General features: G+C 37.6%; 1 protein-coding gene across 2 annotated transcripts in view; it reads left to right on the plus strand.

The window, feature by feature from the left end:
• LPGAT1 (lysophosphatidylglycerol acyltransferase 1) overlaps positions 1-23,512 on the plus strand; it is a 50,777-nt gene extending 27,265 nt beyond the window's left edge. For both annotated transcript variants that reach the window (XM_081315322.1, XM_081315323.1), the window contains 4 exons: positions 1,835-2,108; positions 13,970-14,096; positions 20,518-20,624; positions 21,698-23,512. In XM_081315322.1, the coding sequence (XP_081171448.1) occupies positions 1,835-2,108; positions 13,970-14,096; positions 20,518-20,624; positions 21,698-21,849 (660 nt within the window). In that variant the 3' untranslated portion in view covers positions 21,850-23,512. The remainder of the gene's footprint in view (positions 1-1,834; positions 2,109-13,969; positions 14,097-20,517; positions 20,625-21,697) is intronic.
• Positions 23,513-23,952: the final 440 nt, after the last annotated feature.

Here is a 23,952-nt window from a genome sequence, read left to right on the forward strand (position 1 = left end):
TGCTTTGTTCCACTTAGATTTTTTTCACTGATTATCAAGTTAATATTAGTCACAACATCCATCTCATGGAAGGAGGAATCAGGAATTGCCCAGAGGATCTGGAGGTTTTCACTGATGCTGTATGGGGAGTCTTCAGTAGTAAATTCTCGTTCCTTACTGGCTGGCTTCCGGGATGGGGATGGTTTAGGGAACTATTTATTGGTCTTCACTTTGTGGTGTTCCTTGTTATCTTTTTCTGTTATATCTTTCACTACTTGCCCCTACTCACCTCTGCCTGTCCTCAACAATGTGGCCCACATACTGCAGAAGCTTATCCTGTGTCTCTCCAGTTTGATGATCATACTTCTGCGCGCTGCTCAAAGTATGAAAGGGGGGATTATGTTGACCTGGAATTAGGAGAGAGCATAGGAAGTATCAGTTGTGAATATGTGCAGATGGCCCTGCTGTCTTTGGGCACTTGCAGAGTCTTGGATGCATGGTCATGAAAGGACAGCAAGGAGAACACCCAATGTCCTAACCCACCCGGGAACGTACGATGTCTTTAGGGAAATACCCAAAAGGGAACATTTTTAGCTACTTCTCTTTTCTCCCTTCTTTATCTACAGTGTGCCAGACTTACTGGGTGAAATCTTTATCTTATATGTGTCAGCTTTGCTTGGGTGGATTGCTTATGTAATCAGAAAGAATAAATACAAGGATTTCTTGTCATTTGGGCCTTCTCTCTTTTAGAGGATCCCGTTCTTTGTTCAGCTGTATAAAAACGTAAAGCTTAAAGGCAACTTCTGGTTTCCTGTATTTTTTATCAAGCAAAACCTCAGAACATGCATAGCAAAATCATCTCAGAAACCATTAACAGACAGTTACTGCCACATGGCATCAGCATAGCACACAAATCAACTAAAGCTCTCCAAAAACACCTTAAGTAAACAAAAAAATTGAGCAGTCCCAGAAGAAAAAACGAGTCATATATAACCTCTTCATATATAGAGGAAGTGGTATATGTATATGTCTTTAATGATGAAAAAACTCTTAATTTCACAACATATGGACAGACTTATCTATAGTTTCAACTGGAAAATTGTGACCATCCGATACCAAGCCAAGTCCAAAAATGCTAGAGAATTCTTGGAAGCCTGGAACTCTGACAAATCAGCCATTAATAGACACATAGATAGAAATAACATCTACTTACTATGCAAGGAGACAATCAACAAACTAAAAAGGGAACAAAAAGACCAAAATATCTCCACCCACATGAGCACTGTAGAGTAACATCAGACTATCAAGGCGTAAACAGTACCCCCATCAAGTAACTGCAAAACAAGCTAACATTAAATAGCCCAGCCAAACAACTTCTAAGACCACCTCCACCAACACTGACAGAGCAAGCCACTAGAATATGAACTAAGCGTAAACCCCACTCCCTACTAGCGTGATACTGATTACGTTACCTAGTTTGGGTAATGAAACATCTGTAAGAAAACAACCAAGCTCAGAGAATACCAGGGACCGCTCATCATACAATGTGATAAGCCATGGCTTATTTTGTATTTTATTTAAAAATCCATACCTACTTGGTATACTTCATACTAAGTTCTAATCAAAACAAAGCATATTATATACCTTGTGGTAATGTATGAATCTAGCTGTTGATAAAGGAAACTGAAGTTCTGAAAAAAATATTTCATTATATATTAATTTCATGTTTTTTATTTCCTAAATTCACAATTTATTAGAAAGAAATTGGTTTGAGTAAAAATAACTAGTTTGGGTGGGGAAAGTAGAGATTATTCTGATATTTTATACAGTATTCTTTTTGTCGTTTCCATTTTAGGGAAAAGCTTATCGTGACCAGCAGCTTGTACTCCTCCATGAACATCTAGAAAAATATTACAGGAGCCGTAGTCGCAAGTGGATTGTATTGTTTCCAGAAGGCGGTTTTCTTAGAAAAAGAAGAGAAACCAGTCAGGCATTTGCCAAGAAAAACAATTTGCCATTTCTTACACATGTCACACTGCCAAGACTGGGAGCCACACAAGTTATACTGAAAAATCTGGTAGCTCAGCAAGAAAATGGAACTTTGGTGGGTGAAGAGGTTCCTGTATCAGGTATGAAACATTTTGAATATTTATGAAACAGCTGATATCCGATCAGAATCTTAAAAGTACTCTTGAGGTTTCACTCTGTATTGTGTTGCATGTATAATTTGTATAAATTAGCATTCTGGTATGCTGTAAATTTTATCATTTACACAAAGCTGTGCAGCGCTATTAAGCTACCAAAACAATTCCTTTTTCAAATTCATTTTAATTTTCTTTACTGCCGTTGATCTCTGAAGTCTTGAGTAGCTCCTCAGGTGCTTCAGGAAAGCTTTCTGACAGGTGAATGTCAGCCCCAAATCAGAAAATCAACTCCAGGGGAAAGCTAAAACTTACCTTTACTGAGATTGGCAATATTAACAGAATCTTGCAAAGCTGTTTGTGCTGTACTTCCTTCCTCTTCCGTACTTCAGCGAATGAGGAGGCATCTCTCTGAGCCGCTTCCAAATGATATCGCCTGACTCTGGACTTGAAAAGTATTTTGGCTTCTTCTGCCTAGGCCAGGGGTAGGCAACCTTGGCTCTTTTATGACCCGTGGACTTCAACTCCCAGAATTCCTGAGCCAGCGAGTCATAAAAGAGCCAAGGTTGCCTACCCCCGGCCTAGGTAATGATTCTTGCATATTTCCATCAAGATCATCTTTATACCAGGTGATTTGGAATCTGAATAGTATCTTCAACAGAACTTACAAAGGCAGTTCTCCATGTAGCTCTTTTCAGGGACCACCCTTGGCATCTGCAGCATACTAGTTAGAGCAGGGGTCCCCAACCCCCAGTCCATGGACTGGTACCGGGCTGTGGCATGCCAGCAACCAGTCCGCACAAACAAGCAAAGTCCCATCTGCGATATGCAGGCAGCACACCAAACCACGCACCGTCAAGTCCGCGGAAAAACTTCTCTCCATGGAACCAGTCCCTGGTGCCCAAAAGGTTGGGGACCCCTGAGGTAGAGGTTCCCTGTGCTGTTTCCTTGGTTGAAAGATTATTCTCGATCCTTCTGGGGAGTGGAGGGCATGGAAGAAGTTAACAGATGGAAGCAATAGTCCTAATGATCTCTGAAGCTTAATAGGACTAATTTTAAGGCAAGTAGTCTTTGCTGACAATTTCCTTTCCAATCTCAGACTGTTGCAAGTCCATGGGGTCTTATAGGGTGAATCTTTTGCCACTGGGGAAGGTGGCTATCCAAATAGCAATTACTGGAAGAGGATGAACTAATGAAATCTGTTAGTAGAGACCACGCCCAAAAGAGTTTGGTGCAAATGCTGGCACTGCTTCTTTGGTTTTTCCTTCTGTTATTCAGATACCAGAAGATGGGAATATTTCCACTTAGGCCACCGTAAGAATAATCTTCCATTTGGATCAAATTTAGTCAGTTTAGGAGCTCATATTCATCTAGAAGTAACAACATCTACACTTCATGGTTCAATGGCAAACTTGCAGAACATAAAGTCTATTCAGTATCTTAGTCTCATATGCAGAGTCAAAGCTGCCTGGAATAGGTTTATAAAATTGCTTGCTGCATCTTCTGTGATTGAAGTACTGTAGGAAGAAAGGGATCCAGACAATGGTTTTCATTCAAGCAAACCTCAATTGGAGCTTATTACAACCAGGGCCCAACACACCAAACTGCCAAGTCTCAGTTCTGGGATCAATTTTTGAGGGTCACACATTTCTGTGGACCCCTATATGATTTTCAGTACAAACCATTACAAAAATAATACTTGTTCAGTGTCTTTCTTTCTTAGGAACAAAATTTGCCACAAAATACAAGTACTCCTCGAGTTAGGACTGTAATTGACCCTGGCAATTACAGTCATAAATTGTGATGGTCATAAAGTGGATCACCATGGAACTAGACCTGATTTTACAGTATTGTTTGCGGCACTCATTAAGCAAATGTCATAGTCATTAAGCAAAGTTGTGGTTGTTATTGTTCACTACAGGGTGGTTTTTACCGGAGACCAGAAGTAAACACTGTTTTTCAGCAAACCATCATAAATTGTAGTCACATGACCATGGGGCGCTGCAAATGCCTGTGAATGTGGCCAGTTGCTGAGTACCAAAAATGCGATCACATGACCATGGGGGTGTTGTGAGAATTTGCATTCACACTGTGCTTCGTGGTGTATTCGTATGAAATATTAAGGCAAACTATTATTCTTGGCAGCCTCTGACTGCAAGAAACTGTAAGAGGACAAATGACCTGTTCAGAGAAGTAGATACATGCTTCCTGCACTCTGCAGGGTTCCATTGAAATCTCTGTAGGCTAATTTGTTTGCTTTGAGAGGAAGCAAGAATGGAGAATTCTCAAGAGGAGCAACACTGAACACTATGAGTTTTATTAGGAGCAGTCTCTGAAGTCTATAGAAATTTGTATTTTCTGCAAGTAACTAAACAGAGTCATTTAAGCATTTTAGCCCCTTCATTTATAGTTTTTTTTGACGAATACCTATCTGAAAAATAAATATAAGTGCTTATCTTTTTTTTTCCCTGAGAAGTCATTGGATGATTCATATCTATAGGTCTTCCATGGGCTGGGACTATAGCTGAAATGTATTGTAACTGCTAAAGAGAAAACTTAAGTTATTTTTCTAGTATCTTCAGAATTGTGTATCTCTTGTAACTTGATCTATGCATCCCCTACCATCACCATGAAGTAGTATTTCAAGAGTCAAAAGGAATCTTCCAGAACATGGCAACCAGCCCACATTTATGGCCATTTGCAGTGCCCAGCAGTCATATCAGTGTGATTTACACTATTTTTTTTGCTAGAAATGAGTGTTTACTTCCAGTTTCTTGCAAAATTAGCCCATTGATTAATTTAAAAATGGGTAAATTAACCAATATAATTGATTTGTTTAATGATTGTGTCATTTGCTTAACAACCACAGCAAAAAAAGATTATAAATCATATCTAGTCACATAGTGACCCACTTAATGACCTTCATGACTTTCAGGCTCAATTACAATTGTACATCAAGGACTACCTCTATTATAGAAACAGCAGCAGTCATAGCAATCTTGCACAGCCTGTTCTTTGCACAGTTTTTGCTGTCGTTAACAATTGTGTCTTCATGATAGTTTCCTATAATATTAAATCATTCTTGTCTATAACTTTTTGAATAGATAAAGCCATTACTGGGCTTTTTCCTGAAACTCTAATTAATCTCTGGATTTTGTTTGCCATATTCATTGAGGTATCTATATGGCATAGGGATGCGGTGGCTCAGTGGGTTAGGACGCTGAGCTTGTCGATCAGATGGTCGGCAGTTTGGCGGGTCAAATCCCGAGTGCTGTGTAGCAGAGTGAGCGCCTGTTACTCCTCCCAGCTTTTGCCAACCTAGCAATTCGAAAGCACGTAAAAAATGCAAGTAGAAAAATAGGGACCACTACGGTGGGAAGGTAACAGTGTTCCGTGCACCTTTGGTGTCTAGTCATGCCGGCCACATGACCACGGAGATGTCCTCGGACAAGCGCTGGCTCTTCGGCTTTGAAATGGAGATGAGCACCGGCCCCTAGAGTCAGAAACGACTAGCACGCATGTGCAGGGGAACCTTTACCTTTACCTTATATGGCAAATGTTAGGAAAGATGCTTGCAATGTGGTCAGTATTTTCGAACTGTTAGCACATTATCATATTTAATATGAATGAATCTTTATTATCCAAGTACAAAATGTGTACAGTGAGATTGGCTGAGCCTCCCTCAGTTCCCCTCCACAACTCACAGTGACAACAAACCCACCATCTTGTTACACCATGTGAGTTAATTGCACAACACACCAGCCTCACAAGTCAATCATAAGTAGACTTATTTCCCATTCAGGAGCCTGACAGCCCATGGATAGAAGCTGTTTTTCAGCTTGTTGGTACGGCTGGCTATACTTCTGTATCTCCTACCCAATGGTAGGAGAGTAAAGAGGTACCGACCAGGGTGTGAGTCATCCCTGAAAATTTTCCTCACTCTTCCAAGGCAGCGAGCCCTGGTGATGTTATCCAGTGGTGTCAGGGACATCTCATGATGTTTTGTGCTGTGTTCACCACCCTCTGTAATATCTTCCTATCCGCGGCTGTCATGCCAGCATACCAAACCACAATACAGTGCAAGAGGATGCTCTCTATAGTAGACCAGTAAAAGAAGGTCATTAGTCGTTGTTCTACCCTGTTCTTCTGCAAGACCCTGAGGAAGTGGAGTCTCTTTTGGGCCTTTCTGGCCACCTGGGTTGTATTAACTTTCCAGGTAAGATCTTCACAGAGATAGACTCCCAGGAATTTAAAGGAGGAGACTCTCTCCATACAGCCCCCCCCGATGTAAAGTGGGGCAGGTTCCTCTCTTTTCCTCCAAAAGTCTAGCACCATCTCCTTTGTCTTGCTGATGTTCAGGTTCAAGTCGTTCTCTAAACACCATAGGGATAGTTTTTGTACCTCCCGCCTGTACACTGTTTCATCTCCACCTATAATAAGACCCACTACAGTGGTATCATCTGTAAACTTAATGATCACGGTGGATGGGTTGGATGATACACAATCATATGTGTACAGTGAGTACAGGTAGGGGCTAAGCACGCAGCCCTGAGGCGAGCCCGTGCAAAGCTTCAAGGGGGTGGATGAAACAGATCCGACCCTCACTGTTTGTAGCTGGTCCCTCAGAAAGTCTTTAATCCAATCACAGAAGGAGTGGGGAAAATTCAAGTCAGTCAGCTTTTCAATAAGAATGCTCAGCAGAATAGTGTTGAAAGCCGAGCTATAGTCTATGAAAAGCATCCTGACATAACTTCCTGGATTCTCCAGATAGCTTGCTACAGAATGTAAGGCAGCAGCTATGGCATTGTCTGTCGACCTATTCCCCCTGTAGGCAAACTGATGTTAGTTGAAATCCGGTGGGAAGCATGTCCTAAAATGTTGGAGAACCAGTCTTCCAAAGCATTTCATTACTACAGACGTTGATGCATTAGGTCTGTAGTCATTTAGGCACTCGATTGCTGTTTTCTTCAGGACTGGGACAATGGTGGCTGCTTTCAAGTATGATGGTACACAGGCCGTTTGCAAGGAGATGTTAAAGATCTTTGTCAGGACCCCTGCTAATTGATCGGCACAATTCTTAACCACTATCCCCAGCACCCCATCTGGGCCTGCAGCTTTGCTGGGATTCACAGCCTTCAATACAGCTTTCACTTGCTTTTCATACAGAGTGAGTTGCTGAGAATCAGAAGGCTGGCCAGCAGAGGCTATGGGGTCTGGTCTTTTCACCTTGTAGCGAGTGAAGAAGCTCTTCTGCCAAGGAGGAATCGGTATTAATCGTGTTCCTCATGTTGCCCTTATTTTGGTTAGGTGCTGCAGTCCCTGCCACACTTGCTTCAGGTAGTTGTCTGCTAGGTGGTTCTCCACCTTATGTTTATATTCTTGTTTCGCCATCCTAATGCCTCTTCTGAGATTTGCCCTGGCCTCTCTATATGTGTCCCTGTCCCCTGCCTTAAAGGCAGAATTCCGGGCTCTCAGGAATGTTCATGCCTCTGCAGTCATCCAGGGTTTGCAATTCCCGTAAACTCTAATCCACTTTTCCATTGTCATGCTATCGGTGCAAGCTTTGATATAAGACAGTACGGCATCCGTGTATACATTCAGGTCTTGATGTTCGAATACACTCCAGTCAGTGGTTTCAAAGCAGTCCTGCAGCTGACTGAGAGCACTCTCTGGCCAGATTTTAACCATAGTAGTTAAACAATCATATACCCTCACATCCTGCTGTGCTGTCTCATTATAGCAGGGCAGGGAGGTATTCCTGAAAAGAACAAGTGAAAATTTTTAAACAATTACACCAAGAGAATATACTCCTAGTAGGTCACTCAAGGTGAGAATGTTATTTGATTTGCCCGGCTAAACAGACAGGAACCTATTGCCATGGTTCTGATAAATGAGACCAAGTAAATCAGAACTCCGAGGCTAGAGGCATCCTCAAATTACGTGTTTATTGCTTACAAAGTATCAGCACAATCAAAAGTGAAACCAAGTCTGAAATTCCCTCCAAAGTGTTACACTATTATAAAGTTAAACTTCCCATCCCAAAACTATTCAATCAACTACGTTTCCCAATAGAATAGTTTAACAGGCTTTCTAACAGTACACCCAACTCCCTAATCCGACTGTTTGAAATGACCTTGGTTCCCATGGGACAAAGAATTATTTAGACTATCAGAAAACCTCCACTTCCCCCTCCCATTCTTGTGGCAACCTGACTTCAGCCAGGTTCATTGTAGAGTTGACATCTATACCAAGCAGCAGCAGTATAAGAAAATGCTGGAATTGGATTATTACCTTGGTGACAACAGTAAAGGCATCATTTCATATTATGTGGGAGAAGGCAGATGGTAACCCACACCTGTATTTTTTAAGAAATCACACAGACAAGTTAAAGTGATTGGTGATATAGTACTAGATGCTGGGTCTCAGACTTATGACACTCAACATGCTTCTGAGGAATTACTGAGGATTTTTCAGAGTACTAAAGGTTTTTAGGATGTGGCTAGAAGAAAACCTTCTGGATGTCTAGTTGATGATACTACCATGCAGGAAAAGAAAATCCCAACCTGCAAAGACACATATATAGTGGGAATCAGGAGGAGCATACTGTTTAGTGGTCAGGACATGAAAAACAAAAAAAGAAATTGTGTTGCTTTCATATTAGGAAAGATATAACAGAGACAATGCTTAGGCACAGTATATTCAGTGATCAGATAGCATCAATTACCGGTAGATTTTGCAGACAACCTTTTCATATCATAATTATCTACCACTGGTACAGAAGGTTGATTAAGTTTATGGTCAAGGGCAATCTCAAATCAACAGAACATGTGTTGCTTATGGTTGGAAACTGGAATGCCAAAGTTGGAAATGGTAGGAAGGAAAATGTAGTTGGACTGTATGGCCTTGGAAACAGAAAAGAAGCAGGAGAAAGTCATTCTTTTCTATTTTCCAATGGTGATTGAAATGATGCCTACGTTGCCAGAATATGCATAAATCAAATTGACTATATCATAAACTGTTTTTGTGCATGTTCCAAATCTAGCTAAAGTAAAACAGTAAAACCAGCCCATTTCCATACTATGATATTGATCATATGACCAGCATTTTCAAGGAGAACTTAAGTTGCTTTGAAGTCCTGAACTTAATTGCTAGGAAACCAAAGGAACTGTGGAGTGAAATAAAGAAGTTGTTAAGGATAAGTGTGAAGAGCAACAAAAGACCAAGAAGCAGAAGAAAGCAAACTGTATATCAAAATGAATGGTGGAAGAACTTAAGAAAGAATTTTAGAGACCAGGTAGAAGAGACAAGAAAAACTATTAAAACAACATCTGTAAACAAATAAAGAAAATAAAAGTGTTCTATCTCTCTCCATCTATGGATCTGTTTAATCTATCAAATTTATTTGTCTCATCTTGCAGTTCAGGTGACTGAGCGGCTTACATCAAGTTGACAGAGAAAAGCAAGGATGCACTTCCAAAAGATCTCCCAACACAGGAGTTTTCAACATTGAATGGACATGCTAAAAGTCACCAGTGGAAAACTAGCAATTAATGGAATATCTATAGAAATATAGCAAACAATAGGAGATGAATTAGTAAAGGTTCTAACCAAACTAAGGAATCAAATCTGAAAAAAAAACACCACAGTGGCCAACAGATTGGAAGAGATAAGTTAAGATAAAGATAACTTTTATTGCGTTTTTTTACTGTGAGCACACTGGCCCACATTAAAAATGAAGTTCTGTTGCTTGCTCTCAAAAATATATATCTATCTACCCATACATGCTTAACACACATATACACATACTGTACACACACACACACGCTATACATACACACAGTTTATATTTATCGCGGTGTTTGACTTTCTTTTGTAACATGGATGTGCCCATTCGTATTTTTAATGTAATTAAAGACAAATACACACACACACACACACACACATCACTGTCCATTTTGAATACATAGCAGAAAGAGAAAACTTGAGAGTTCACAAGGTTGATGCTATATGGGACAAAACTGACATCTAGATGTTCTGCTTCAGATACGAAGCCTCATCCCAGAAGGTAACAAAGAGAACAGGTCGTGAAGAGGTTGTATATTGTCCCAGACAATCTTGCAGACCCTGCTCAAGCATCGTTTATATGCTGTGTCCTGGATAGAAGGAAGTGAACTACCAATAATCTTTTCTGCCATCCTTACCGTTCTCTGCACTGCCTTCCTGTCTGAAGGGTAATAGCAATAGTGCTTAGACTTATATACCACTTCATAGTGCTTTACAGTGCTCTCTAAGTGCTCTCTAAGTGGTTTACCGAGTCAGCATATTGCCCCCAGCAATCTGGGTCTCATTTTACCAACCTGGGAAGGATAGAAGGTTGGGTCAACCTTGAGCCAATGAGAATTCAACTGCCAAACTACTGGCAGCTGGCAGCCAGCAGAAGTAGCCTGCAATACTGTATTCTAAACACTATGGCACCACAACTCCATACTATCATACAATATCCTTATTTTGTGTGCTAGTTAAAAAAAAAAGCTCAAGATAATCCAATGAAGATTAGAGTCCTACATGGAAAAGGACATGTCAGATGTTCAAAATGGCTTAGAAAAGTCTGAGGATAACAAGTACGTCTTTGCTGATAAATGCTGGTAATTGAGAAAGCCACAGGATATTTTTGTCAAGCTATGGAATGTCCTTAGGAAAATGAGACTCTCAAAACATCTAATCTTCAAGAATCAATAAAAATCTGAAAAATCTATATACAGGTCAGGTAACCACAATCCAGATAGAATATGATGAAATAGGATAAGTCCAAATTGGCAAAGGAGGGAGATGTGGTTTATTTATTCAATTTATGTGTTTGAAAATATATTGAGAGGAAACTGAATTGGAAGAAGATAAGTGTAGTTTTAAAATTCGAGGAAGAAACATCAATACAGTTGATGCTATTAGTATGATAGTTGAAAATGCAGATGATCCGGAAGCTTTAGTAATGCAAGTCAAGGAGCACATTGAAAAAAATGGATTATAATTAAATATGAAGAATATGTGATGGCAACTGTAATGGCAACCAATTATAGAACTGTCGAATGAAGATACTGAAATACTGGATAATTTCTGTCTTTTAGGATTGATTATCAGTAACAAAGTAAAAAGGAAGCAGCAAACAAGAAGTATCCTGTAAATTAGCATTTGGTAGGATAATGTTGCAGCCTTTTGAAAATTTATTCAGATGTTGTGACATGTCTCCACCTAAAAAGATCAAAATCATGGAAGTAATATTGTATGGAAGTTGAACTTTGAAGAACCAGTGTAGAAAAAGTGTTGATGCTTTGGTGTGGGAGAAGACTCCCATTGGATACCCAAGAAATCAAACGAATCATAGAACAAATCAATTCAGAGGTACAAATGACCAGGGTCAAATTATCATATTTTTGACATATCTTGTAAGGATTCAGGTCCCCTGAGAAGTTCTAATGCTGAAAAAATAGAATGAAAAAAAGAATAACTAGCAGCAAAGTGGATAGATTTAAATACAGTGGTGATGGGTGTACCAATGGAAGATGTGACAGGCAAGATTAGGCACAGATTATCCTGAGGAGGCCTATGTGATTGTTAAGAGTTGACACTGACTTGATGGCAATCAAAAATAAGCATGTAACTTGATTTTGGCACCAGCCTTGCAATTTGGCATTACCTTGAACTTTTACCACAGATAGAATAATACTTTTATTGTCACTTTGAATGTACACTAATCGGCATAATTAAAACAAAATCTCGTTGCATACAGCTTTCAAAGGGTCACGACCTCCAGTATATACTACATAAATACGACAAAAACAAATAAATAAATAAATACAGAATTATGCATATACCCACATATGACACAGAGAAACAACACAGTCTAGTTTGGATTATGTACACATGTGCATGGCAAGAAAAACGAATCTTGCGAGTTTACCAGACGGATAACGGTGGGCAGGGGTGCCAAAACTGCACCCACCTCATTGCCGACAATGGGGAAAAAGGCACGATATGTCGCGACATGTCACATGATGTCGTGAATTTGACACCCATGGCATAGGGAATAAAACTATTACAGAATCGGGTAGTCCACTTTTGAATATCCTTACTCATTGTATTTTCTAATTATTAGAATACTAATTTTTTATTTAGTTTTTGAAATATTTTATTTTGAAAAGTTTCTAAAGTAGCTATAATACTTAAATTAGAGTGGGTAATTCCATGTGAATTTTCATTGTGTTTTAATGAATTTCTGCACAAATCTCCATAATGCCTGTCTCCTCCTAATTTATTGTTGAGCTGCTACCCACTGCCAACATTTTTAAAGGTGCACAGCAGACCCAGTCTCTCAGAGTGTCCAGAATTGACTTTTTTCATTGAATAGGCATTTGGTCATTGGGCACTGCAGGAACAGAGGCTTTCAGAAAATCAGTAGCAGTTCCAGTATTAATAAAAGAGATTAATATATCTATTCTGAATTATAAGAATAAATGATTTTGTAGCTATTGTTAAGGCATTACATCAGTTTTATTAACATGCTTTATCCTCCCATATGCATCAGACTGTATCTAAATGATGCAACACTGGTGTGGTGAAATAACTGTATTCAAGTTATGATAAGAATATTCATGAAAATTTCAATTTGACAAATGTTTATAGCCCCGCTTCTTTGCTCTCCAAGGACTTGACACATCACAGCATAGCAAACCTGTATACAATGCTTTATTGCAACCCAATACCTTCCCCAACAATAATCTCTGGGTTAACAACAGGTTCTGGGTCAACTTCCCCCTTCTAGGACTTGCAAGGTGATGTAGGTAAAGGTAAAGGTTTCTGTCTTAATTACCATATAGGTGATAATGAAAATGCTGATTTAAGTGGAATGTAGATTACAATATTACAGTTATTAAGAAATATATCATTTACATTAATCAGCTTTGTGCTAAACAGTTATTAAACATAAGGTTCTGTGTGTCAAAGGCATATTTACTAAAGGACCATGCATATTAAAGAATTGCAAGAATATTCTTGCAAACAGAAGTGAGAGAAAGGAAGTTCTAGTTCATGAAATCTTAATAACAGAACCTAACCTTGTATATTCTTGTGTAGAAATTGGATCTGAAAATAGATTTTAGAACTAAGCTAGTAACACTAGAAATTGCAAGCACTTTAAAGTTACTTATTGGCCTGATGTCAGTTCTTTTGCCTGGAAAGAGTACACAAACATACATTTATCACTTAGTGTTTATAGCTTGAGTTAAGTGCTTGGCTTATTAGCCATTCACTTTTTGATAGAATAAGAATTCCAAATAATGCACATCCACTGCTCATGGATTTTTTAAAATCATATTTTAGCTACTATATTGTTGTTATTTAAATTTGATATTAGAACAACTCCATTAACACAGAGTTGCTTTAAGATGGGGAGCAAACAAATTTAATAATATAATTTAATAATAAAAACATAAACAACCGTATGTTTAAAGCATTTGAATGGCAAGCATTTTTCTTTCACATTACAGTGTTGATTTATTTCATGGCTTATTAAGAAATCAGGACAGTTTTTTTATATCCAGGATTTGATGTGTAGTACTGATTAAAATTAGCAAATGTATGTAGGTAGCAATTTGGAGATTAAGAGAATTCTCCATTTGTTAGCCAAGTGAAGAAATAAACATTTTGAATATAGTATGTGAGATTTGGTATCTTTTAGGGATGAATTATTGGCATGTTAATATTAATGAAATGTTACATTAGAATTATGGTATATGTGATTTAAAGTGTTGTTTTCCTGGTTTACTTTCCTCTTTCTCTATATATTTTTTTAGAAAGTAAATCAAAAGGTCTTCAGTGGGTGATAGATACAACTATTGCATATCCCAAAGCTGAGCCCATAGACATTCAGACATGGATTCTTGGCTACAGGCGGTCAACAATTACTCATGTACATTACAGGTATGAAATGCACTTTCTGTCTTCAGTTCATTTTAAGAGGCCTGGATTTGAAATTCTCCTAGTGGAACATCTCAGAGCATAAAATTGTGTAGAAATGTAAGCAGCTTTACCCTGAGTGTTTTAATTTTTAGGCATGCAGTTTTTCATTTGGAAATGCTGAAAAGTATACTTTTAATCCTGGTTGCTGTAAGTATGCAACTAATCAGTTACAGTCCCAAGTCCAAATTAGTAAGCTTGAGGAGGAAGCCCCTCCATATATAAACTTAAATATGATTAGTCTTTAGCGTATGTAGTAGAAAACATATTTAAAACATCTGTGATAAGCTCACAAACACAAAAAGAAAACCTAAGAGTTAAGTAAATACAAAACACGAATAAAACAAAAGGAGACCCCAACAGGTTAAAACCCTGCCTGGTGTTCTGTACCAGCCTGCTACCGGCCCTGCAGAAAAGGCAGGGACAACCCCTTTTACAAGAAGGCAAGAGGCTGGAATTACGCCTGCCAAATTTATTGCTACAAAAACAAATAGAACAAGACACAAACCAAGAAACAGGAGCTTTTCAAGCGGTTGCCTTCAGCAAACCAGCCCTCCCACGCATTCCCCCTTAAATACAGTTCAGGGCGTGGCTTCTCTCTGCCTCCTTCCGAGGAGCCCCATTGCCTTCCTCTGTTTACTCCTGATTGACTGCCTCCTGCGTCGGGCGTCCTTGAACAGGGCCAGCTGTGGGTCATCTTCATCCACGCTGTCAGGCTCACACAGCTGGGTCTGCGTCGTGACCAGGTGAGAGGGGCCTGGCTGAGGGCTCTCATCAAGCTGTCCAACCCCCTCAGCAAGCTCTTCAACACCCCCCTCCTCCTCCTCCTCCTCTGAGTCGTCCGACCCAACTGCCGAACCCACAGGCTGACCCTGAATCACAACACCTGGATCACCTCTTTCTGCAATGTCCTGAATGCACTCAGGGAGAGCATCAACTTGATCTCTGCACGGATATTGCTCCAGAAGTTTCATACTGCCCTGGAAAGCAGCACTTTCTTGTTTTACCTCCCTTTGTTTCCTCTCTCGGATATTTGGAGTTGTTTTTTCCTAGATGATCTAATAGGTTCGGCCAGTTCAGGTAGAAACAAGGTGATCCTGTGTCTATTCAGATGTCAGTTTTTTGCTGGTTGCTTCTGCCTTAAACAAAGACCTATAAGACCACAGAGAGCACCTTTATTTTCTTAGGCTATATTTAACATTTATTGCAAGAGCAACAAAGTTCGCGAGGATGGTAAATCAAATCTTCTTAACCAAAATGAACTGCCAATAATCCAACTCTCAGCTAAACAACTTGAAATACCATGAGAATAATTACTTGTGCAAAAAAGGGGGGGAAAATGCTATTTGTGTTTCTAGGTGTATCTCTTTTTCAGCTTTGTTTTCACTAATTCAATAATGTGGGGAGAATATGGAAGAGAGTGGATTTTTCCCCCCTAAATTTCTTTTCAGTGCTGACAGTTTCTGCAACTTACAGTACAACAGTTTAAAAATAGGCTGGTTAGCACTTGACATTAAATCATAGTTTTTCTTCTTCCTGATGTCTTATAATATACAGGATTACATGTTCCATCAGTTTTCTGCCAACATTTGAGAGGGTTGGTGTGAAATCAAATGCAGGACCAAAAGCAAATAATCAAGGTTTACTGCAGTGTTTTATTAGACAGCACATGTTGGTGCGGCACTCATATTTATACCTTAGAAAGGTGGGAGAGACCAATGCATATATAACAGATAATGTACGTAATAGGTAAAAGACCTCAAGTTGCTCTAAGCAAATGAACTCAGGTTACTAAGCAAAAACGTAGTAAAACGGAGTAATAACTCAAGAGGAAGGGGGTATTTTGGGAATGCAAGTCACCACAAAGAAAAATATTGCCCATTGTAAGTAATATATGGAATGAGATTTCACCTTATATCTCTATATAGCAGTTTGATTTAATTAGTTCCACTCATCTAAGACTGATTTTCCCCACCTGGGGATAATGTGAGTTGTAATTCAACAGTTTTAGAGAGTACAAAATTGTGGAAGATTTTCTTAGTGCCACCTTTATGAGCTGGAATGAATCACCACTGCACTTGAGGCTTCCATTTCTCTTACTGCTCTTTTCCCATGCATCCAGAGGGGTTCTGCTAGCATTTAGTTTCAATTTTGCTTTTCTAGTATGCTGTTCAGATTCTTACAAAGTCAAATAAACCCTATTTTAGAACACCATTTCAAACAAGTATGTTTCAACAGTGGGCAGAAGTGATAAACGGCAGTAAGAAATAAGCCAGGGTTCCATAAAATGAAATTAAGTGATAGAAAAAGCCATTTCCCCCATAAGAGTGGAGGAGAGGGAGCAGGTCCAAAGCTTTTGTACAGATTGATTTCAGCAAGTTGACGTAATGCTAAATCATGGTATAATATAACATATGGATATGTGTCTGTTATTTCTGAAAAATCCTGCCAAATACTTAAAGTTCTTCTACACAATGGAAGACAGCAAATGTCCCTGTCATTAAAAATGGGAAAAATAAGATACGGAATTACTGTATACTGCAGTCAGTCTCATATCTTTGGAAGATTATAAAACAGATTATAAACTGTTAAATAAGAAAACACTTCAAAACAATGTTGTGATTAATTGAAGTCATCCTTGATTTATCAAGAATAAGCCTGATCAGATCAGATATTCTGAGCAGGCTCTTTTTGGTAGCGCTATGGACTTCATAAAGCATTTAACGTAATAATTACTGGTGTATATTTATTATAATAAAGGCGGTGTGTGTGTATGCATCCTGCCTTTATAATTTCCATGATATTCTGATTGGCAAGCTAATTGAATATAGGGTAGTGGGACATTGATTAAACTTGAAAATTTAGTTAGTGTTCTCATCACCAATTTCTTTGTCAAATTGTTTATCTCAACAACCACTTTCCTTAAGTTGAATTTTCCTGTCCAGTGAAAAGTGGAAGAGAAGGCCTGTTGAGACCCACCAACAAGGAGATACATTTTTCAGGAATTTTATTGAAGTCGTTTTAGCAATGGACTACTTTCTTTGCAGCAATTTTCCCCTAGATATCCAGTTACCTCCTCCCTCCACCCAATACACACTATGTTTTCAGAGAGCTATAAAATCATGGTTCTTCAGATGAGATGAACATGTAACCCAAATGGTGTTGTATTGGTTTTATTTATTTTTATTCTTTATTTTCATATATTCATTCTTTAAACTGCTTGAGACTCTGGAAATAAAATGGTATATATATTATAGTAATAAATAAATTGGTGTAAACTCCAGATGGTATTACAGTATTCAGTTTTGGTCACATACTATTTAACATTCTTTAATAGTTTGAACTGGATGGCATAACTTAATATTCTAGAAAATGGCAACAGTATTCAAAATTATGTTGGTAAGCTAAGGCAAGAGGTGTGGACTGAAAATAACAGATAAAATTTAATAGAAACCAATTCAGAGGTCTTACAAATAAATCAAATGGAAAGATATCAAATATATAATACTTGGCTTAGTAGCAATATATGTCAAAAGGATCTTGAAATTGTAGTTAATCAAAACTTACCATGACTACGTACTACTAGCCATTAGAAAATAAATAAAAATAGAACTTATGGTATTTGAAATGCAGTTGTTCTTGTGTTTTATTATATATGGTCTCAGTGTGACATCTATAGATAAATAACACTGAGGTGGACTCTTAGTTGTCTCCAGACTCCATATCTCTGTTTGTAGAGGAGTGCAGGAATAGCTTTGCAAGGTTGTGCAAGAGCTGTTAGGAGAGCCATTAAGTATCATAAACTACTGAGTCCTGGCAAAAGGGAAGTCTCTGAGAAAGAGACTTAAAATAATTCCACTTTGATTCCTTTTGGAAGCAGCAGCAAGTTTTCAAGATTTGCTTATTATACCCTACCACAGATGTTGCAAAATTTCTCAGTTCACAGTGCCTTTAAAGGTTCCTAAACTGTGTGCTGCTGTGTCCCTGGCATAGCAAGCAAACTCACAATTGTATTTTATTAAGTAGCAAAATATGATGCTGTATTCCGAGTAAGCATGCAGCCCTGTTATTTTCTCAATGAACAAAACATACTCCTTATTAGTCATGTCCCAATTCTATGATTCTGTGTTAATTTTTTTCTGACATGAGAATGCTTTTATTGAGATTCCTGTAATGAGCAGTAGATTGGACTTAACAGATGAGTGTCTGTGGAACTATCTAAAAAAACCACAAGAAAGTCCAGTAGCCTCCTAAAAAAAAGCACCTTTGGGATAACATCAGGGACCTTCAAACTGCCTCCCCCAAAATAGGGTACATTTGGAATATAACACACTATGCACTAATGTAGTTTACTCTATAATTGGAAAAACTTTTCAGCATGATAAATTGTATCGTAAGTAAGTAGACTGGAAAGGTTTTAGAGATAAAGAATCATACCAACAAAAGGGACAATACAAACAGATCTGATTATGAAAGATGTTTCTGAATGTCTGAGTCTTAGATCACCACTTCCTAGTATTAACAGAAGGCTAGTGCTCGGTATAAGAGAAGCTCAGAGCATAAGAGAAGCCCAGAGGCACTTGCTACTTCATGACCTTTCAGTATCTTCCTGGCAAGGATGATGAGAATCAGAAATTGGCAGTGAAATGAATACAACAGATATGTAACGGTTCAAATGAACAGGAAATATTTCATTTAGTGAATTAGCTTTTTTGTATTAGGGCTCTGAGGACTATGCTATTATGGTAACATTTAAAAAACCCTTGGATTTTTATTGCATGGAAAAAAAATTTTTTTCACCATTCGGTGTTTTACTAGGCAATAAAGAGAAAATCTTTGCTTTGCAGATTGAGGGAGAAGTTTCAATATACTGGTGACAGAAGGATGGAATGTGTTTTAGTTGTTTGGAATCAAAATGCAGGACCCAAAACAAATAACCAAGGCTTATTGAAGTGCTTATTAAACAGCACATGGCTGGTGGGACTCCTTCCAAAGAATATTGAGAGAGACTCCACCCAATAATGGTCTGTCTGCCTGTCAGAAAGACGGGAAACTAATACATAAGCAGCAGACAATGTAAGCATACATATTCATAGGTAAAGGATCTTAATGGATCTCAGTTACTTCCTGGCCTGCTTATTTTCAGGAAACCAAAATTGAGGAATAAAGCAATAAAAATGAGAGGAAAGCTCTCCTATAAATCAAGAGCAGAGGTCAATTTGGGAATGCTAGATGCCAAACGGAAAACATTTTTCATTTTCAAATCTATGGGAATTGTTATAATAAGATAACATTGTGGTTCAAAAGTCAGTATCCTTATACCTTTATATGTTAACTTGACTTAGTTGATTCCATTAATCTAATATTGATTTTCTTAAAACATATTCTTGCTTTTGAAGGCTTGTTATTTCTTTTTTAGCATAAATCCTGCATTTCTGGTACTGGGCTTATTGCAACAGTACCCCAATGATGAGCCCTTCTGAGATAGGAGGTAGAATGTAAGAATGTACAGCCATAAGACTGTGCATAATGCATGTAAGAACCCAGATTTGCAGAGCTAGGATGCTCTCAATGAAACTAAACAAAATTAAGAATAAGATACATTGTATATAATATCAGAATGAGGTTAGTGGTTCAGGCTGAGAGCTTCTCAAATTTCTAATTTATATAAAATTAATTAGCTATTCCATCATATCCTTGTCAAGAAAAATAATAGAAAAATGTGACACAGAACACAGAAGTTCACAAGAAGCAAATGGCATAATTTTTCACCATAACTGAATCATACAAATATAATATAAACCACACATGAAAGCATTAGGTAGAGATAGTATTGTATATATTAATTTTTCTTTCATAGTACTTGTCTTCATAAACCAAGGCAAATAGAAAATAAAATCAGCTAGAAAAATTTCAGAGATTATCAGTTTTGAGGTTCAGGTTCTTGTTATCAGCCCTTTTATATTTATTACATATTTATTGCTATGAATATTTAATTGCTGATTCTCTTTTTCAGAATCTGGACAAGAAATATTTAGTACAAGATTTAAATGACAGTTTTATGTTTACAAAATGCAGCTCTTAGTGAAATATAGGCCAGATGCTAGAGTTTGAACTGAAACTCAGAATTAATGTCAGAATTAATTTTCTTAAATTGAAATTGAAGAATAACTATTATTCGATAGTTCAACTGCCCCAATAATTGGTGATTTTTAAAAATGTATCCCTTGAATAATACTAATAAATATTACAGATTTTGCTAAAAAAACTGTAAATATTGAAACATACTCAATCCTGATGGAGTTCAAAGCAAAAATGAAGTTCATCTTACAAAATAAAAATATTTCATACATCTAATTTACTTTTCTGGTTTTTTTAAATGCAGAATTTTTCCAATTAAGGATGTACCCATTGATCCTGAAGCACTCACTGTTTGGTTATATCAACGGTTCATTGAAAAGGAGGGACTTTTGTCACACTTTTACAAGACAGGTACTATATAAGAATTGTCTGTGTAACACCAATAACTATTTCTTGATCCATGTAGGTGTTGCTATCCTGATACACAACTCTTATTTATATTCTCATTTTGCTGGTCCACCAAGCAATGGATATGTGTTTGGGTTAGTCGCCTTTCTTAAAATAATATATACTTGTAAAATGGACATTGAAGATTTGTACAATGAATTTGTTAAGTCTTTGATGTCCATTAGACTTTTGTTGACAATGCCTAATCGAAGAAATCTATAGTAGAAATCATGAGTTATTTCATAGCTTGCAAATTTGTCTAAAAAAGTTCAGGTGGCTAAAAAAATAACAGTTGTTGAGAGTTGTCCTGTTATTCTGTTATTGCTGCCATGAACTTTTAAAGTTTTGTTAAGAGAAAACACTTGATGATATTGAGCAATATTATTCAAATAAATGTATACAATACATTAATCTTACATTTAAATACTAGTTCACCATGCTGTTTCATTGCAGAAATGCTGTCATCTTTGCTTTAATTTTTGAAAAATGCAAAGAGAATCTTTTAAACTGTATCTAGAGCCCTTCCGGTTAGACTTGATGCAGCATCTTGCTTTGTGAACAAAACAGTTTCTTGATAAGCAAAACTATTGAAGTTACTCTGATTCCTTTGTCTATGTGGGTTGGAAATACATTGTATGATATGTCTTCTTTGAAGAGGAAACCCTATCTCAAGCTCAAGGTATTAAGCTGTGATGCTAATCAGAGGTGAAGCTAAACCCCAATGCTTACCCAGCAGAAATTAAAGATACATTCATTTTCCATTGCTTGACTAAGATTTGATATCAAAATGTTGGTAAAACTAATTAGCCTTAGTGGAATAAACATTACTAAGATATATAAACAATATTTACTCCAGATATGAAAACGTGTGCAGATGGGTAACACAACTGCTTCCTAATGTACTGATGATTATAAAAGAGAGCCAGAGTTATATCTGGTGTGCCCTGAGTCCTAGTTAATTCCATTGATATGGAGAAAAATTCCAGAAAGGTAACTTGAACTTGTCACAAAGCATTGTTTTTTTCCTTGTGTTTCAGGAACATTCCCTCCTCTGCAAGGACAGACTGAAGTTGTTTCCCGAGATGTGACTCTTAGCAATTTGTGGCTAGTTCTTGTACAGTTATTTGCATTTTTGTCAGGTGGTATGTGGTACTGCATTCTTCAGTATTTTTATGAATGCCTATTTTAAAAGGTGAATGAATGGGACACAAGGACACAATGAGGAACTTGGGTACTTTACAGAATGCATCATGTTATGTGTTCAAATGTGAATATGCCAGTAGAAAGGAGCATACTGGATGGACTTTCTCTCCTTTTGGGGAAGGATTTTAAACTCCACTAGAAGAAAGGATCAACAATATAGTGACCGAATGATATATTTTAAGAATTATCCATATTTTTAAAGGAGGAGACTTCAGCATACCTATGTCAGCAAATCCAGCATTTTAACAGGAAATGTAGTTATGCAGTCATAAGAGGTGAATATCTGTAGCAGAGAATGCTTTTTATCACCGGTAATATTCAGCTCTGTAGTTAAAACTCCAAATCTTCAGCAACTCTTTCTTCAGTAGTCTGTACTGCAAGTCTTGTGGTAGAGATCCTTCATCTGCACAATTCAAATTGTATTGTAATTAATTATGCTGGATCTGTTTAACATAATTCACAGCCCTGGCTATGGTATTGTGACTGCCCCACGATACCTGTTTAGTAGCTTTTTTCCTTTTTTAAAAAAAAATATTTTTTTTGAATACTATCTGACTGAGAGATCTTGTATTGTGACACAAGAAAAGGAAAGTACACTGCAAAAAGAGTTGCAGTGTCATGAAGTGTTGAAAAAATTGTGCATACCTCATAGACCAATCTATTTTTACCATGTTTTTGTCATTTGAACCTCTTGTGAATATCCTCTTGAAAGGGTGCTTCAGAAATGGAATGTCATTAATCTGTTTCCTGTTGTTATTATAGAATGCATTTTGTCTTTTCTTTTTCTTTCTTTCTTTCTTTCTTTCTTCTTTCTTTCTTTCTTTCTTTCTTTCTTTCTTTCTCTCTCAAAATGCACTTTTAAAAAGTGATAAGGAGCATAGCTAGAAAGAAATGTAGATGCTGTTTCTAAGAGCTAGTGTTTTGGAGGGCTATTAACAGTTCAGAAAGTTCTGGATTTTCAGCATTGAAATACATGAGTTGCCACAGACTTTTTATTTTTCAGAGAGGCCTTTATTTTCATCTGAGAAAAAGAAGTACTGGAAATGTGTCTGGGACAGTTTGTGTACATACATGCCAAGCACCTAGATGCTTTGCTAATAGGAAAAATAAGAGGAAGTTAGCTTAATCACCAAACAGAATACCTAGTCAATGAGCAAAACAGAAAAAGGAAGATAATCTGCTTTATAATCCAGAGCTGTTGTAAAGTTCTCTGAACTGTAAAGGGCATTACTAAATCTGTCATCTTGTTGAAATATGTCACTGTCGCAGGGAGTTTTAACTGAAGAGGCAGTTTGGCACTGTAACAGGATTCCAGGTGATCACATTACAGTTTTATAATAATTTTGAAGAATTCCGTGTTGTTATCATTCTTTGAATACTTGACATCAACACCGTGTGACTGCATCATTATAATAGAGAACCATTCCTAGAAACCAGTCTCTAATTTACATGTTCAGGGCTGTACACTAATTACCAAATGTTGTCTTTTCTGGACTGTAACTTTTTTTCTAAGAGCAAAGTCAAACCAACAGCTGTCTGTGCTGAGTTTGAGATATATATTCTTCTGTTTTTCTTCTGTTTTTGTTTTCCCAAATTTCATGAGAACCAGCTTTGGTGAGTAGTATATAAAATAAAAATATAAAACCACATTATATTTATCTTTTGTTTTGAATGGGATAGACGTACAAAAAGAAAAGCAAATTTTATATTATCTGTATACATGCCATAAAATGCAAATAATACTAATTTTAAACTAGAATACCTTTCATTATGTATTATGTTGTTGTTGTTGTTAGCTGCGAAGTCGTGTCCGACCCATCGCGACCCTATGGACAACATTCCTCCAGGCCTTCCTGTCCTCTACCATCTTCTGGAGTCCATTTAAGCTCACGCCTACTGCTTCAGTGACTCCATCCAGCCACCTCATTCTCTGTCGTCCCCTTCTTCTATTGCCCTCGATCTTTCCCAGCATTAGGCTCTTCTCCAGTGAGTCCTTCCTTCTCATTAGGTGGCCAAAGTACTTGAGTTTTAGCTTCAGGATCTGGCCTTCTAAAGAGCAGTCAGGATTGATCTCCTCTAGGACTGACCG

Source organism: Vipera berus (genome assembly GCF_964194415.1).
Source record: "Vipera berus genome assembly, chromosome: 1".
Classification (NCBI taxonomy): Eukaryota; Metazoa; Chordata; class Lepidosauria; order Squamata; family Viperidae; genus Vipera; species Vipera berus.